Consider the following 16,553-nt stretch of genomic DNA (forward strand, 5'->3'; position numbering starts at 1 on the left):
ATTAAAACATTCATAGAGTGACAAGATTGTGAAAGAAAATATGCTGGGTAGTGGAACCCTGTGGAAAATGGGCAAACCGCTCATCCATTGCTAAAATGCTGACTGAGCGTAGATTACCAGGTCCTGCATGGGCTCAAAGGTAACTCCAGACCTAATCCAGGAGCAGGAGCAGATAAAGGGCATTCCTCAACAAGTAGCAAAGTGCAAAGCCATGCAGGCAGAATGACAAAGAGCTTCCTCAGGCAGGAGCCATTCACCACAGCTGGTGCCTTTGGGGTCGACAATCTTGTGAGGCTGATAATAGGGGCTTTACCAAGAGGTTGGACCAGTGTCAAAATGGCTAGGCACACACTGCATACCGTATGTGTACTTGAAGAGGCCATGGGAGAGAGCGTGCGCACCTTGGGTCATGGGAGGAAGGAGAGGTTGTTCTTGTTCTAGTACCTGAACACAATAAGGTCTCATTGCTTCCACATCCCAATTAACTTGCTGACGTGCCACCTGTCCTCCTGAGTACTTAATTCAGCTGCTAGCTGCCAGGTCTCCAGTTGCCAGGATGTTCCTGGCCTTGTGTAGGCTTTACCCATGTGGTTTGTGAGGTGCGGTACTGCCTGGTGGTTTACCCTATCATCAATCCCCAAGCGAGTCTGTTTGTTACCCAACCAATGGCTTACTAAACCAAGAAGGGGCAAAAGGACATGGAGAGCAGTTGGCTCAGGAACTACAATAGGAAGGAACAAGGGGTCTTCTGATGAAATAGGGGTCAAAGAGAGTAATATATGGGTGTGATGGGGAGATCACCTAATGGATTAAGAGTTACAGAAGGTGCCAGATAGGAAGGAATCAAGGCAGACGAATTGGAATAATCTTGCTCCATTGTATTAGATATTTGTATATCGCACTTTACGCCCATGGTGCTGGCATTTTGCTATTCAGTTATCTTAATTTGCAAAAGAGAAGCAACATAACAGAAATTCAATATCAGGCTATGGAGGGAAAGGCAGCGTAACATTAATATGTTATCAGGATGATTGAGATATGCTGTGATCATGTACGGTTTTCATTAGCTTCCTGATTTTGGAGAATTGCATGACCTGTGTTTAAGGGTCTTCATGTGCATGTTCTGAGACAAATGACTTGCGTCTGTGGGGGAAGATATCCGGTACGCCTATCAGGATATTGTAATCTCAAGCAACACAGGTGGCTGTGTTGGGTTTTCTCTTAGCATTTGCGTGGTGTGGACACCTGGTGTCGCCCAGGATATGTGATGTCACCTGTGGAAGGTGAGTGTGCATGCGTAGTGGTGTATTAGTGTTGTTTTCCCATATAAGTTTCTATAGTGCGTGGCATGTATATGGGATGAAAGGTTGTGATGTGTCCTTATTCTTGTTTGCATAGGAAGGGATAAATGTTGTGATCTGGAGTTAGAATTTGATGACGTGTAAGACGTGAGCATGCTGAGGTATGGAATGTTATGGTGTGAACTAGGATTTCCACAAGTTACTGTTGGGGAGAGAGTGAAGTGGCTGGGTGGTGGGCACCGGTGGAGTTGCAGGGTTGCTCCCTACTTATCAACCTATGGACTGTACCAGCATTTATGCAATAAAGAGGACTTACCTGAACATGTCTCAGCATCATCCATAAACTTTCATTGCCTTCCATAACAGAATGTCAGGAGTCTGCGCAGGATTATTCGAAGAAACACGTATTCATCAAGATACATTGATGCACTTAAGATTGGACAGTAGAGGCAGGTTTACTGAAAACATATGAGTCGTGGCTTGAAGCAAGGTTGCGTATTGGCGCCTTTGCTGTTTAACCTTTCTATGGTTGGCCTACCTTGTGCCAATGCAGAAGTCAAAACTTTTTCCTCCTATATTTGCAGATACACAGACTGGATAGTTAGCATATGCCGATAACGTCACATAAGGTAACATGTAGATTGGCTATGACATAGGGTTAACAGGTGTTACGATTACTGAAACAATGTTATTGCAATTAAATCGAGTTAATACACAAAAAAGTGTGATTTACAACCAAAATAAAACCAAACGTTTGACGCATACCCTCATTAGTAAGATCACCCGATTGATGTATATAATTGTTGTTCTCCCCACCACCCCACTCCCAAGTACGGGGTATTTGCCAAACCTGGCCTAATAATGCCTGCATATAAAGAAATTGTTTTTCCTATGATTCTCAATGGAAATGAAACCAGACGAGGCTCTCAAAGTGTGTGCTGGGTCGCTTAGAATGGCACTATGGCGTCCTACGCTATCATTGCCCATGGGTGCCCCTATCCAGAAGATTAGAACCAAACTGGGTTTAACTTCTTTATGGAATTTTAGCTTTGATTAAGAAAGGGATGGTGTATATGAATGAGGATTCATAACGGGACCAACTTTTCTCTATTGAACATTTTAAATGAATGCTTGCATTTGTAATCCTGTGGAGAGCTTTTGGAGTAAGCAACGACTGTTGAGACATTTTTGGATCTAAATGATTGGAGAGCCAAGCTGTCTTTAGATCTTCAACTACTCATAAAGCAATTTAAAATAAAAGAATAAAAATGGGACTGGCAGCCCAATGCTATATTATGGCAACAGAGAACATTAGCTGCAGAGTCCATGAAGGTATGGCCTAAACAATTGATGATAGAGCCCTATATGGTCAGTGACCCCATAAAAAAATTAGGCCTTAGTGTTTGTTTTGTAGGTTTAACCTTGTAGGTAATGTGGATAACAGCCAACAATATGCTAAGAAAGATTATACTTGTAGAATATGTTGAAAACTGGGAACACGTGAAACCTTACAGCTTTTGATAATACACTGTATAATATATACAATATGAGACAACTCGTCGACAATCAATTAAATCATGTCAAAAGACTACACTTTTGGACCTGATACCTTCATGGGCGTCAATAATGAATGTGCTTTGCTCATGTTAATGAGATGCTAGTTCATATTTAATTAAATAAAACGATGTATTTTGTAATTGTGTTGAATTTTAAACTTTTTACATTTCTCATGGACTGGTATTTTATTAATTATAACACACTTTTAAAATAAATGTTCGTCTATGCACTGCAAAGCAAGAAAGGCAGCCAGCAGAGGGGCTGCACTACACGAGTACTTAAGAAAGGACTTTTAAGGTGCTTTGTTGAAGTTAGAGCCCACCGACCACGAGGGTTTTTACTCTCACGCCTCAGAGCGCAGTCTCACGCATTGTGTGTGACTCCTGCACCTTGGAGCAGCACCATGTCAAGTCACACAGTTGTGGCTCTCAGACCTTAGTAAAATTGTATTGGGTGCATCTCGCCTCCTATCATACGCCTGTGAGAAGCCTCTGCCCTGGATATTCACACACGAACTAGAACCGATGACTTGAAAGGAGCCTTATATCTTAAACCATACTTTTCGATTAAAATGGTCAATCTCTTGGTCCAAGCCCTTCCTGAGTAATTTTGTGGACTCTCGAACCTGTAGTGGCGGTGCCAGCCGCATGCCTGGAACCACAGGTACTCAGGCAGCGTGTGTATGAGCTGTACTCTACTTGAGCCCCTCTCATATCCGCCTCCCCCAGCTACAAGCTCCTCACCTGCAGGGTGAACACCGGTAAAAGATTAGCATGGAGCAGCCGCTGCCTGAAGAATAACTGGGCAGACGGACTTTGTTTTCAAGTACTTCTGCTTTGCTCACATGACTCATCGTTCTCGCCATGAAACCCGGCCACCACAGTCAGCATTTTCTAAAGAGCGTTTAAGATTTAAAGCAGCAGCAGCACAACTACCTACTACCCTCCCCCCATTACGATCTATTATGTATTAATCTATACCTGTATGCACTTATGTATCCAAAGATGTCTTGTAAAGCACCCAGATACCCCAGAGTGTGGCGCGCTGCATAAATAAAAAACAACAAACAACGTGGGACCCACGCGTTGAGTTTATACTATGCCTTCTTGCCAGCAAACCATAGGAGTTGGAAAAAACCATAAAGCATAAATAAGCCTATGCTTTTCTTTGGAAGAGAGAGATGTATAATTTCCGAAGGCATGTTGATAAAAACAATGCAAACGCCTACTGTCCTGGTTTTTGTATATGCATCTCTAAAAGGTCCCCCAGAGTACATATGGCATTCGCCATCTATTTCATACATTATGCTTATGGAGCGCCATCTTCTGCCAGGTATTGTGAGGGCTTTAAGTGGATTCGAGAAGAGTCCTGCTGTTGACAAACTAGTGGCACATCACATTGTACTATACTTGACACATTAAGCTGGGTATGGGCTTTAGCTAGGGTGACCAGACGTCCTGGTTTTCCCAGGACAATCCCGGGAAATCGCCCTCTGTTCCGGATCCCCAGAATTTTTTAATTTTATAAATCCCATCCCGCGATTGAATGGGTGGGAGGCTACGGTCCTGTTTTTTGCGGGGACCCGATGCCAAAATCCCGAAATCTGGCCCGGCGCGTGAATGGGGGCGTGAATGCTTTTCGTGCCCCCATTTCCTCCCCCTTACCCTCTCTGGCCGCTCTCCTCCAATGAGAGGAGTGTGCCTGTGAGCACCCCAACCCTCACAACAGGCCAGCGACATAGAAGCTGGACAACAGTTTTATCTGAGTCCTATTTGTGTTTACTGTAGTTCTACTTCTATGTCTATGGCATGTCCCATTTATCTACTCACCCTAGCTTTAGCAGACATGCCAACATTCTAGAGCCGCTGAGAGGTATATTTCACTACAGAATTCAGGAGAATGTATTTTTCCCCATAAGATTGCAATGGGGTTATAATTATTAAGGTGGGAGACAGTCAAAAAATAGCACTATTTTTAATTGATAAATCAGGAGTCGCCCAGCTAAATCGGGAGGGTTGGCATTTATGTGTCAAGTAGTCTATTGAATGAAACAAAAAAAACGAGCACCTATGAAATAGCACAGTGAGATGCGACACTGGATTGTGAGCCGCAATGCTCTGGTATGAATCCCCAGCAGAGGACAACAAAACAATTGTTCAGTTTGTCAAGAACCCGGTTTCATCCACCACTGGTTCCGGCTGCTCGCAGTATGCAGAGGCAGTCATTCTCAGCTGACACCTTTTGAATCTCCTCTATGGACATGGATGTTGGAGTTGCAACCGCCGACACTGTGAGCAGGAACTCTTTGACCTCACTTTCCGCCTCCACCTCCACTTGGTTCCTTGATTCTCGGAGGTGCCGGGAGAATTAATCTGCCGCATTGGCGTTCCCTATGCGATAAATCAGTTAGATGTCATATTCCTGTAGGGCAAGCAGCCACTTCTCAATCCTCGCCGGGGGCTTTGAGGACAACCCGACTATTATGGGGATCAGTGGCTTGTGGTCGGTTATTACGGTGACTGATTTACTGTACACATAAAGGTGAAAATGTCGGCAGCCCCACACCACAGCTAGTGCTTCGTGCTGAATTTGAGAGTATCACTGCTCAGTGCTTGAAAGTATCCAGGTGGCAAAGGGAACTGGCCGGGCCCACCAATAACGGACTGTTTGCGATACTACCGCCCCTAGACCAAACGGACTGGAATCCACTATGATTTCTGTGGGAACGTTGGAGTCGAAAAATGCCATCTTGTCCTATGCTGTCAGGGCATTCCTTATCTCATCGAAAGCATTCTACTCCAACACAGTCCACTTTCAGGCACCCTCTTTCTTGGTGAGGTTGCGAATCAGCTCCAAGAGCATAGCCAAGTTCCAGATGAATCGCCCACAGTAGGTGACAATACCCATAAAGTTGTGCACTTCCAAAGAATTTGATGGTGGTACAGCTGTTGGAATATATTTGACTTTCTCTGGGTCTGGGGAGATGCCATTTTCTTGGCAGACCAATCCGAAAAATCTGATCTTTTTCTGTAAGAATGCACACTTAACTTTATGCAACTTGAGTCTCAGTTGCTGTATACGCCCTAGCACATTACCCAGTCTTTCTATATGTTCTTGTTCAGCACTAGAGTATACCATAATGTCATTGCTTATGTTGATGGCCCCCTTTAGACCAGCCAGGGCGCTCCGGATCGTGTTCTGAAATATTCGGTTGTGGAGGACAGGTCCAAGTTACTACCTCAGACTTCTAAAAGCCATTAGGCCCTATCTGACCGAGGCTAACTGTGCCACTATTGCTGGGGCGACAATTCTATCCTGCCTGGACTATGGCAACGCACTGATGCTAGGGTCTAACAAAAAATGCCTCCATAGCTAGTTAGACAGAATAACGCAGTGAGGATCATAAAGAAAAAAAAACAAATCCAACCACATCAACAAATCCAGAAGAGAGCTACACTGGCACAAAACTGAAGATAGAGTTCAATTTAAGGCCGTGACCCTGGTTCACAGATGCATCCATGGGAAAGCACCAGAGTACCTAAAAAAACAAAATCCACCTGTATGCACCCAATCGCACGCTCAGATCAAGGAAAGATCGCAGTGGCCACTCACAAGCGCAAATATGGCTTAGTGAAATCTTTCCCCATCTTAGCCGCCGGCCTATGGAACAACCTCCCTGCCACTATAAGAAGGGAAGCCAACTACTTGCGCTTCTGTGAACTAGTTAAGACCCACATTTTCAACTGATTTCCTGCTCTCAGCAGACCTCCGATCTGTAATTGTAAGTTGAGTCTTGTCTCGTGGTAATTGTTATCATACCTCGTGTCCATGTTTCTGCGCCCGAGACTTGCGAGTTACCGGCGCAATACAAATAAACAAAAATAAAAAAATAAAATAAGGCGCTTGTAACGGTAGAGACCTTTCTGGGTGGTGAATGTAGTGATGTAACGGGAGGCCGGGTCTAGTACCAGTTGGTGGTATCCTGATCTTAGATACAACTTTGAAAATAACTTAGCTCCTTGAAGGTCTGCCAGCATGTCGTTAAGTGTTGGGGTAATGTCCCTCTCCCTCTTTATGGCTCTGTTGTGAAGTCGCATATCGACACAGATGTGGATGGCCTCTGGCTGCCTCGGCTTGTTGGCAACTACAATGGGTGAGACCCATGGGGTCAGGCCTTCTACCGCCTCGATGATGTTCAGGTTGACCAGGTCGTCTAGTTCTTTCTCAACCTTTGCCCGAAGATGTAATGGTACTTGCTTGTGCTAGAGGGCATGGGATGAATTGTAGGGTCAATGTGCAGTCGGATTGGGTCTGCTGTGAACTTGCCAATACCAGAGAACACTCTGGCAAATTTGGTAAGTAGAGTTTGAGTATCATGTACGTAGACTCCAAAAGCAAAATTGACAATGCGCAGAGCTTCGGCCGTGGTGCATCCTAGTAGCATAACCTTGCTCACCCTTGTGACAAAGAATCTTACCTTGATTGTGATATCCACATGGCGGACTGGTGCAACGAAAATGCCTTCAAGCAGCAGAGGCACTTCCACCCCAAAGGTGTAGATCCATACCCGAGTCTCCTTCAAGGGGGGCACATTGGGTAGGCTGTGGTAGTGGTCGTTCGACAGGACACTGACGGACTACCTTAAGTCTACACGTGCAGGGATTTGAGACCCAGATACATCTATGGTGCACCTTGGCTGTCGTCGTCCTGAGGCGTTCATCACTGACACACTAGATACGAAGAACACTTCCTCTTCGCCGGTTTCTTCTTCTTTTGGTTGATCCTCATTGGTGGGTACTTGATCCGCCATGGCCACATTTCACACTTGTCTTTGTGGAAACTGTCTGGATGATCCTGCTGGGCCTCGCAACATGAGTGGACAGTGCCGGCGCACAGCAGACTCTGGCAGGTTTGCCATCCTGCATCTCCCACAGGTAAGGCCTTTGGCTGGACAGGCAGCAGAGTGAGCAGGTTGTAGTCGCAGTTGGGACATGGTGTAACTTCCGTCACGTGTTGCTCTTTTCTTGCCCCACTGCAGACATCTCTCAACTCTGTGGAATTGTCATTTGCTCACGGCACAGACGACCATCGGTTGTTTCCCCACAGCACTGGATTCATCTACTTTCATGAACTTCCTCACTGCACACATCCTGACGGCTCTCACATCTGCCAACTCGTGGGAACGTCTGAGCTCCACGATGCGAGGTAGCATAATGCCTGGTTCTCTCAGGATTTGTTGCTGCAGTTTGACTGATAAGCATCCATTGATTAACTGCTGGAGCATTACGTGTTCCTCATCCGGCCACGCACATGTGGTCGCCATCCGTCGCAGCCTGCAGTGGTATATGTCAAGAGATTCACCTTCTTTTTATAGAGCATGTCTCATTAGCGACCTCTCATAGTCAAGGTTTGCCATGGGAGCAAAACGTTCTTGGAGTGCAGTCCTGGCCGCGGTGAACATCAGTTCTGCAGGACGGAGTGTCTCAAAGATGTTGCATACTGCTGGCCCAGATGAGTTGAGCATTATAGACTTTTTCATGTCCTCATCCTCCTCTCCTGTGGCGAAAAGAAACATGTCCAGGCTCTTCCCTGGACATGGTGTGTTGATGAGCGATGCATCCTGGCTGGCGGCGCGGCAGCATGAGCATTTCCCCCCGTCTTCAACAGTGGCGTAGAGAGCGGCTATACATGGAGGAGTCACCCCAGTTGAGTGTCCGCAAAGGTCCCTTGGCGGCCTCTTTTATTGGCTCCTCTTATGTGACGTCTGCATCATACTGTTAAAAGGGGCATGCACAACAGGAACGATGTTCCCTTACCTTTCGGGGCAAGCCATAATTGTTCCCTTACTTTATGAGACCCAGAATACCCTTCCAGGATGGCAACCGTTTTAAAATAATACTTTTTTAAAAAAATGTTACCTTCATTCAAACTGGGGACATGAATCTGAGCCTTGCTAATATCAAGACAATGCAGCATTGCAATGCGCTATCTCTCAGGTGGTGGAAGAGGATTGTTTATTTCAATAGACTGTTTCGGATACAAAACCCATTCCCAAGCAGCCAAAGCGCCAAGCTTGATCGCGATCTCTGTATGAATGGCTGGCTCAGACTTGTTAGCAGGCAAAGGGGGGGGGTGTCTGTGGCTGGCCATGTTCTTTAAGAAGTGCGAACAGAAGATGGTGAAAGGGAGGCTGCATGAAGGTGCATGCTGAATGGGACAATGACACACTAATGGTGATAATTTAAGTCCATTTTCTTTCACTGTTTTCTTCACGTCTTACTAGAACTGTTGCAGGGTGGAGTGGAGGAAAGGAAGGACCCAGGTATGGGGTTTCAATGGGGGTTAGAGGGTAGCCGTGAGTATGGGGGGGTGGGCAGAAAAGGGGGCGGTACAGAAGGAACTCCGTCTACTGGGTTTGTTTGCTTAAAAAGAAACAGCTTAACATCAAAGGAGCTGACACACAGGCGCAATACATTGTTATCAATGTGTATTGGAGAGTGTGAGGTTAAACTCTGTTCTGCTGCGCTCATGTGTAGATTGCTTGATATGCTGCTATGTTAGGTGCATGAGGGCTGCCCCTCAACACACAAAAAAGAAAATTGTATATGAGTTATTGCTCCATTTCACATGCGCATAGTCAGTAGGATATAAACCCCTCAATTGGGTTCTGTTGGCTTTTGAGTAGTCGAGAATGATAATCTATTATATTCAATCCTCATGAGAGAAAAAAACGACAATAACTCATATACAATTGTTATCAATGTGTTCATGAACCTTTCCGTAGCCATGTTTTTAAAAATGTCAATTAGTTACAAATGTTGAAATATAGACTTTGAATGACATTTTATTGTGTTGCAACATGAGGTATTTCTGATTATTGATTGCCAGGGTGAGTAAAACATTCAGAGAGTGACAGGATTGTGAAAGAAAATATGTTGGGTAGGAGAACCCTGTGGAAAATGGACAAACCGCTCATCCGTTGCTAAAATGCTGACTGAGCGTAGATTCTCAGGTCCTGCATGGGCTCAAAGGTAACTCCAGACCTAATCCAGGAGCAGATAAAGGGCATTCCTCAACAAGTAGCAAAGTGCAAAGCCACACAGGCAGAATGACAAAGAGCTTCCTCAGGCAGGAGCCATTCACCACAGCTGGTGCTTTTGTGGTCGACAAGTATCATCAGCAGGCAGCCCTGGAGCTCTGCAAGGTTAAAGAGCATAGGGCCGGGGCAGGCATCTTGTGAGGCTGATAATAGGGGCTTTACCAAGAGGTTGGACCGTGTCAAAATAATGCAGTGGCTTTGGAGTTGGATGAAGTGTGAGTTTTCTTTAGTAAAGTGGAGAGTCATTCAATGGTGTAGGTGTTATAGAGGGTGTAGGATTGGCGTGAGTGACTTGTCTAATCCCTCAGGTGATACGAAGTGTTAGAAATGACTGCGAAAGTTCACCCGTTAGATGCTCCTGGGATCGCGGGCCTGGGAGCGGCTCTTTGGCTAGGCACACACTGCATACGGTATGTGTACTTGAAGAGGCCATGGGAGAGAGCGTGCGCACCTTGGGTCATGGGAGGAAGTAGAGGTTTTTCTTGTTCTAGTACCCGAACACAATACGGTCTCATTGCTTCCACATCCCAATTAACTTGCTGACGTGCCACCTGTCCTCCCGAGTACTTAATTCAGCTGCTAGCTGCCATGTCTCCTGTTGCCAGGATGTTCCTGGCCTTGTGTAGGCTTTACCCATGTGGTTTGTGAGGTGCGGTTCTGCCTGGTGGTTTTCCCTAGTATCAATCCCCAATCGAGTCCGTTCATTACCCAACCAATGGCTTACTAAACCAAGAAGGGGCAAGAGGGCATGGAGAGCAGTTGGCTCAGGAACCACAATAGGCAGGAAAAAGGGGTCTTCTGATGAAATAGGGGTCAAAGAGAATAATATATGGGTGTGATGGGGAGATCACCTAAAGGATAAAGAGTTACAGAAGGTGCCAGATAGGAAGGAATCAAGGCAGATGAATTTGCATCATCTTGCTCAGTTGTATTAGATATTTGTATATCGCACTTTACACGCATGGTGCTGGCATTTTGCTATTCAATTATCTTAATTTATGCAGACCCTCCAGCTTATAGTGATTTTGCAATGCCGCAAAAATGGCAGTTTTGTGCAAAAACAGCTTTTTTTAAAATTAAAATTAAATCTGCAAAAACTACTGTTTAAAAAAAAATACTCAGGGTGCCAGGTTCTCAAAACTTTTTTTACGCAAATAATGAAATGCGGTAACACATCTCATCCCTTGCGCCCAAAGAAAGAGCAGCCCAATCCACAAGGGTCACCGGAATGGGCACATTTTATATACGCGCCCATTCAGATGGCCTTTTTCACCTCCTTGAACAAACCAGGGGGCGTTTCTGCCACTTTAAAAGCGCATCCCACATTTACCAGCAAGATGCACTTTTAAATGTGCAGAAATTGTAGGCACCCCTGCGCATATGGGATGAGGGGGTGCCACTGCATGGCAGGGTCTTTCCTGACCCGGTCATGCATTTCTTTTAAAGGTATGAAATGCTGCTGTGTTGCTTGCATTTCTGTTCCTTAAAACAGCGTTTTTTGGGTCGCATTTTACAGTGGCAGGCCCCTGAAGTGCCTGTCCCTTTGAAAGGCGCTGGGAGTTTGCAGAACACTGTTGGGAGAGCGCTTCTATTCAAGGTACTACCCATTTTGTCCCACAAAAAAAAATCGATTGAATGGTACAATTTGACCTATTTCGACCAGGACTATTCAATCGATTTTTATAAATACTGAACATGTGTTGCGGGGGTGTCACCCGCTCCCCATGTACAGTATTTTTGGGCTTGGGGATTGTAGGGGTGTCCCCAGATTCCTCAAAATTGGAGGCAGGGTACTTAAAAAAAAGAAAAGGACCCTGCGGAGTCGGATCTGACACTGCAGGGTTTCTGGGGAAGCGGCAGCGACCAAGCAGTTAAGTAGGGGGGAGTGGGGTGGTGGGGAAAGGTACATTTTGGGTTGTTTGGCTGAAGTGCAAATCAATTTGCGGCGAAATTGACTATGGTCAATTCCGCCGCAAATAATTACACCTCGGTCAAACAACCCAGAAGCCTATTCAAGGCAGCTGGCCAGTGCACAATTTGCGCTACAGCTCAAGCCAGTGGAAATGTGCCAGTCACCTTTGAGAATAAGGTGACCTGCTCATTTCCAAAAATGGGTTGTCTAAAAAATAGCATATCCTCAGCTCTATTTTTAAATGCCCCATTTTTTGAGGATCTGGGTCAAAATCTACATTCTATAAAAATGAAAAAAATTGTCACACTATGAGAGGAAAAGGAGAGAGAGGGAGAGAGTAATGGGTGAGATGTGAAGTGATAGGCAAGAAAGCAGAGGGAGAGCAGTGGATCAGAGGAGGAAGTGGTTGCACAAGAGAGCAAAGGAAGCAGTGATGCGGTGGGCCAGAATTCTGGGAGCGAGCGGAGGTGCAAAAAGTAGAGGGAGCATGTGGTCAGTGATCCAGAAAGCAGAGAGGAAGCGGCTGGCTGGAAAGAGGCAGTGAGCTGCAGACTGGGAAAAGAATGAGGGAAGAGTGCGATAGAATGGGAGAAAGGATGCAAGATGCAGAAGCAGCACAAAAGAATGAAGTACTGTATATTGCGGGAGGAATTGAGAGTGTAAGGTGTGAGTTGGAAGTAGGATTTGGAGTGTGGAAAGGGCTGGGGAGTGCAAATTGTGACTTGACAGTTTAGTTTAGTTTATTATTTGTATAGCGCCGCCTGGCCCTAGGGCATCCGGGCGCTTGCGATGAATACAACAAGAATAATGAATACAACAAGAATAATGCAGCAGAAATGTACAAATCGATTACATATTTACAAATTTACAGTCTAGGTGCATGCTAGTGCGGTAGGGCTAGGCAGTTTCTTTGGATAGAAGCCAAGTTTTGGTGTTGTGTCTAAATCTGTGAAAGGACGGTTCTGATCTCAGCTCGAGTGGAAGTGAGTTCCAAAGTTTGGAGGCAAGCACGGGGAAGCTGGAGCCACCTGTATGTACAGTGACATAGCATGTGAGTATTTGTACATCAGAGAGGTTCAGGAATGCAAGTTGTGATGGTGAGTTGGTGAGATGTGTGTTGGTGAGAGGTGTGTGGGTGTTTGGGGGCTTGGAGAACATAGAGGGGGAATATTTTCAGCATTACAATTGATAATGATCAATTTAGTTAATACTATTTAACGGGCATGTACATTAAACCATAAATGTAGCCAAATCAAACACTGTTCTGCCAAGCCAGAGACATCAGGGACTCTTCCTATTAAATTAATACAAAAGATACATAATAATGATACCCTGGCTCTCTTGTAGCCTTGCACTCTGCCTCTTTCCTGCAATGTGGCAATCTTACACCCTACAGTTAATAAAAAATGTCCGGGAAAAATCATGCAATAAATGAAGGTTTGTGCCGCAATATTTGCCATTTCATGCTGCAAAATTTGCCATTTCATGCTTCAAAATCCTCGAAGGTCTGCCTGGATATTCACACACCAACTAGCACTGATGACTTGAAAGGAACCTTATATCTTAAACCATACTTTTCTATTAAAATAGTCAAACTTTGCTCATGTTATTGAGATGCTAGTTCATATTTAATTAAATAAAACGATGTATTTTGTAATTGTGTTGAATTTTAAACTTTTTACATTTCTCATGGACTGGTATTTTATTAATTATAACACACTTTTAAAATAAATGTTCGTCTATGCACTGCAAAGCAAGAAAGGCAGCCAGCAGAGGGGCTGCACTACACGAGTACTTAAGAAAGGACTTTTAAGGTACTTTGTTGAAGTTAGAGCCCACCGACCACGAGGGTTTTTACTCTCACGCCTCAGAGCGCAGTCTCACGCATTGTGTGTGACTCATGCACCTTGGAGCAGCACCATGTCAAGTCACACAGTTGTGGCTCTCAGACCTTAGTAAAATTGTATTGGGTGCATCTCGCCTCCTACCATACGCCTGTGAGAAGCCTCTGCCCTGGATATTCACACACGAACTAGAACCGATGACTTGAAAGGAGCCTTATATCTTAAACCATACGTTTCGATTAAAATGGTCAATCTCTTGGTCCAAGCCCCTCCTGAGTACTTTGTGGACTCTCGAACCTGCAATGGCGGTGCCAGCCGCATTCCTGGAACCACAGGTACTCAGGTAGCGTGTGTATGAGCTGTACTCTACTTGAGCCCCTCTCATATCCCTCTCCCCCAGCCTACACGCTCCTCACCTGCACGTTGAAAAGCGGTAAAAGACAAGCATGGAGCAGCCGCTGCCTGAAGAATAACTGGGCAGACGGACTTTGTTTTGAAGTACTTCTGCTTTGCTCACATGACACATCGTTCTCCCCATGAAACCCGCCCACTAAAGTCAGCATTTTCTAAAGAGCGTTTAAGATTAAAGCAGCAGCAGTGCAATGTGGGACCCACTCGCTGAGTTTACACTATGCCTTCGTGCCAGCAAATCCTAGGAGTTGGAAACAATCACAAAGCATAAATAGGCCTAAGCTTTCCTTTGAAAGAGAGATGTATAATTTCCGAAGGCATGTTGATAAAAACAATGCAAACGCCTACTGTCCTGGTTTTTGTATATGCATCTCTAAAAGGTGCCCCAGAGTACATATGGCATTCGCCGTCTATTTCATGCATTATGCTTATGGAGCGCCATCTTCTGCCAGGTTTTGTGAGGGCTTTACGTGGATTCGAGCAGAGCCCTGCTGTTCACATCACATTGTTCTATTTCGGATATGCAGGCTTTTTCCATTTTTTCAAGTAGTGTGCGTTACATCTATAGAGTGTCTCTGTTCCGACAGTTTTTAAAGGTAGACACAAAAATCCATGGAACTAATGCAACTAGTTTGTCAGCGTTGGGCTGCCAGAAATGGTTCGGTGTTAGCTTAGGGGCTTGATAATTTTTTCTATTTGTCGACATCAGAGGATGCATAGACGTTACTATTACTAGAGGTAAATTGAGGCGGTCCAAAATCCTCCTGAATACTGTAACAAGATCTCCCTACCAGCAAAATGTTGGTATACATCATAGAAGAGACCCATGTGGTCTTGAAAAGTAAATATGGAGTTAGCTTAATACAGGTATAATTTCTGCAAGAGCCTCTGGCGTGACTTACTTTTTCAAACAAAGCACTATTTGGTTGGTTAGCACTGTACCACTGCCATACTTGCCAACATTCTGTGACCAAAACGATGTAGGATTCTTTACGTTTCAAAATAATAATTAGCATAATAATGAAATCGTAGGAAATAACATTGTGTCACCTGTGACCTGATGGGATCACAGGACATCACCTGGCATATGGCTCTAAACAGATCGCAGTAAAGCACTGTCTGGCGTAGTCTAACCCAGATGATCATGAGAAATCATATTACTAAATGAGTGACCTCTGAGCACTAGGGTGAGATTTAACTACAGTGATTTATTTCCTTACAGTCTGCACTACAGCATGACACACAGCGCTCTCAAGTTTCCCGTGGCCATGGTGAGGATTCACTAATTTTTTCCCCCTTGGGATTTGGGATGTGCAGTTTTTTCTTCCCCATTTGGATTTTAGGAAACTGCAAGTCCCAGAATTGCATGCAAAAACAGGACTAGATGACTTCTCATGCATGGCCAGGAGAAACTTGAGAGCTCAGAGGCAAGCGTTTTTTTAAGTGTATGTTTTTTACTTCATTGCCCAAGCCTTTGGGTTTTGACAACTATTGTTACCACTGCATACATGCCAACATTCCTGGGCACCTAGGAGGGAGATTTCGGCAGGGAAATCGTCAGACCTACATTTTCCCATAGGAATGCATTGGGTCTACAGTTTTTTAGGCAGGAGACCATGACAAATAGCAATATATTTCACTGAAAAATCGGGAGATTTGGCATGTATGCCATTGTTCTGGAGTTATGGTGATAGGGCAATCACCTTGCCCTCGAGCATATCTTGAATGTTTCGTGGTGATGTTCTGTGCTGGCACCCCTGTGAGGAAAGATTAGCAATTTTGGAGCCTTGCATGGGTTTTTTAGTTTGAGTTTTTAGGTGGCTCTAAATATATAAGAAACTGTTGCATTGAAGTACAGGTAGGAGGGGACGGGATATGAGGAGGAACACAGTTTCTAGATGTTGTTGGAATATTTACTAAACCATTGACTGCCCATGCCTATTCTCACCCACTTCCTGCCCATCCTTGCCCAAAACACATCATCCTCGGATCTCTTTGATCTATTTCAATCATGCAGTAACCCCAAACTTGCTTTAAGTGCCTGCAAGTATTATGTTAAAATTCAGTTTGAAAATTGCACAGCCGACGCACGGAGATCATAGCTTTCTTTCTTTATGGTGGGATTATCCCGTGATTGTGAATGGTGGATTTCTCTGCCACATGAAAATAACTATTACGCTTTGAACATGGAACTGGAATGTATGCCCTAATTGTTTTGAGAAAGGCATGTGTGAAGCCGAAACACGCGTAAAACCCAGAGCACCACATTTGTTTAATTTCTTTTACAATACAATTTACTTGGAAAACAGAAAATCTAAACAGTGTGGCACAGTTATTGTGTGGGATAACCTCTTCTACTTATGTTAAAATCAGTCTTCTGAGAGTTAATGGCTTAATTGCTGCTGCAAATGTGCTACTTGTATAATAAA

At 44.7% G+C, this 16,553-nt stretch overlaps 1 protein-coding gene across 8 annotated transcripts in view; it reads right to left on the reverse strand.

The window, feature by feature from the left end:
* TCN2 (transcobalamin 2) overlaps nt 1-16,553 on the reverse strand; it is a 361,155-nt gene that overhangs the window by 342,850 nt on the left and 1,752 nt on the right. For 2 of the 8 annotated variants that reach the window (XM_069619157.1, XM_069619156.1), the window contains exon 1: nt 3,602-3,726. The exons of 2 other annotated variants lie outside the window; for them this stretch is intronic. In XM_069619157.1, coding sequence (XP_069475258.1) covers nt 3,602-3,723 — 122 coding nt within the window. In that variant the 5' untranslated portion in view covers nt 3,724-3,726. Of the gene's footprint in view, nt 1-1,617; nt 1,641-3,601; nt 3,727-14,129; nt 14,241-16,553 lie in introns of those variants that run through there. 4 more of the 8 variants (XM_069619161.1, XM_069619160.1, XM_069619159.1 and 1 more) reach the window with 3 other exon arrangements.

This window comes from Ambystoma mexicanum, chromosome 10 (assembly GCF_040938575.1).
Source record: "Ambystoma mexicanum isolate Mex_15411 chromosome 10, UKY_AmexF1_1, whole genome shotgun sequence".
Lineage (NCBI taxonomy): Eukaryota > Metazoa > Chordata > Amphibia > Caudata > Ambystomatidae > Ambystoma > Ambystoma mexicanum.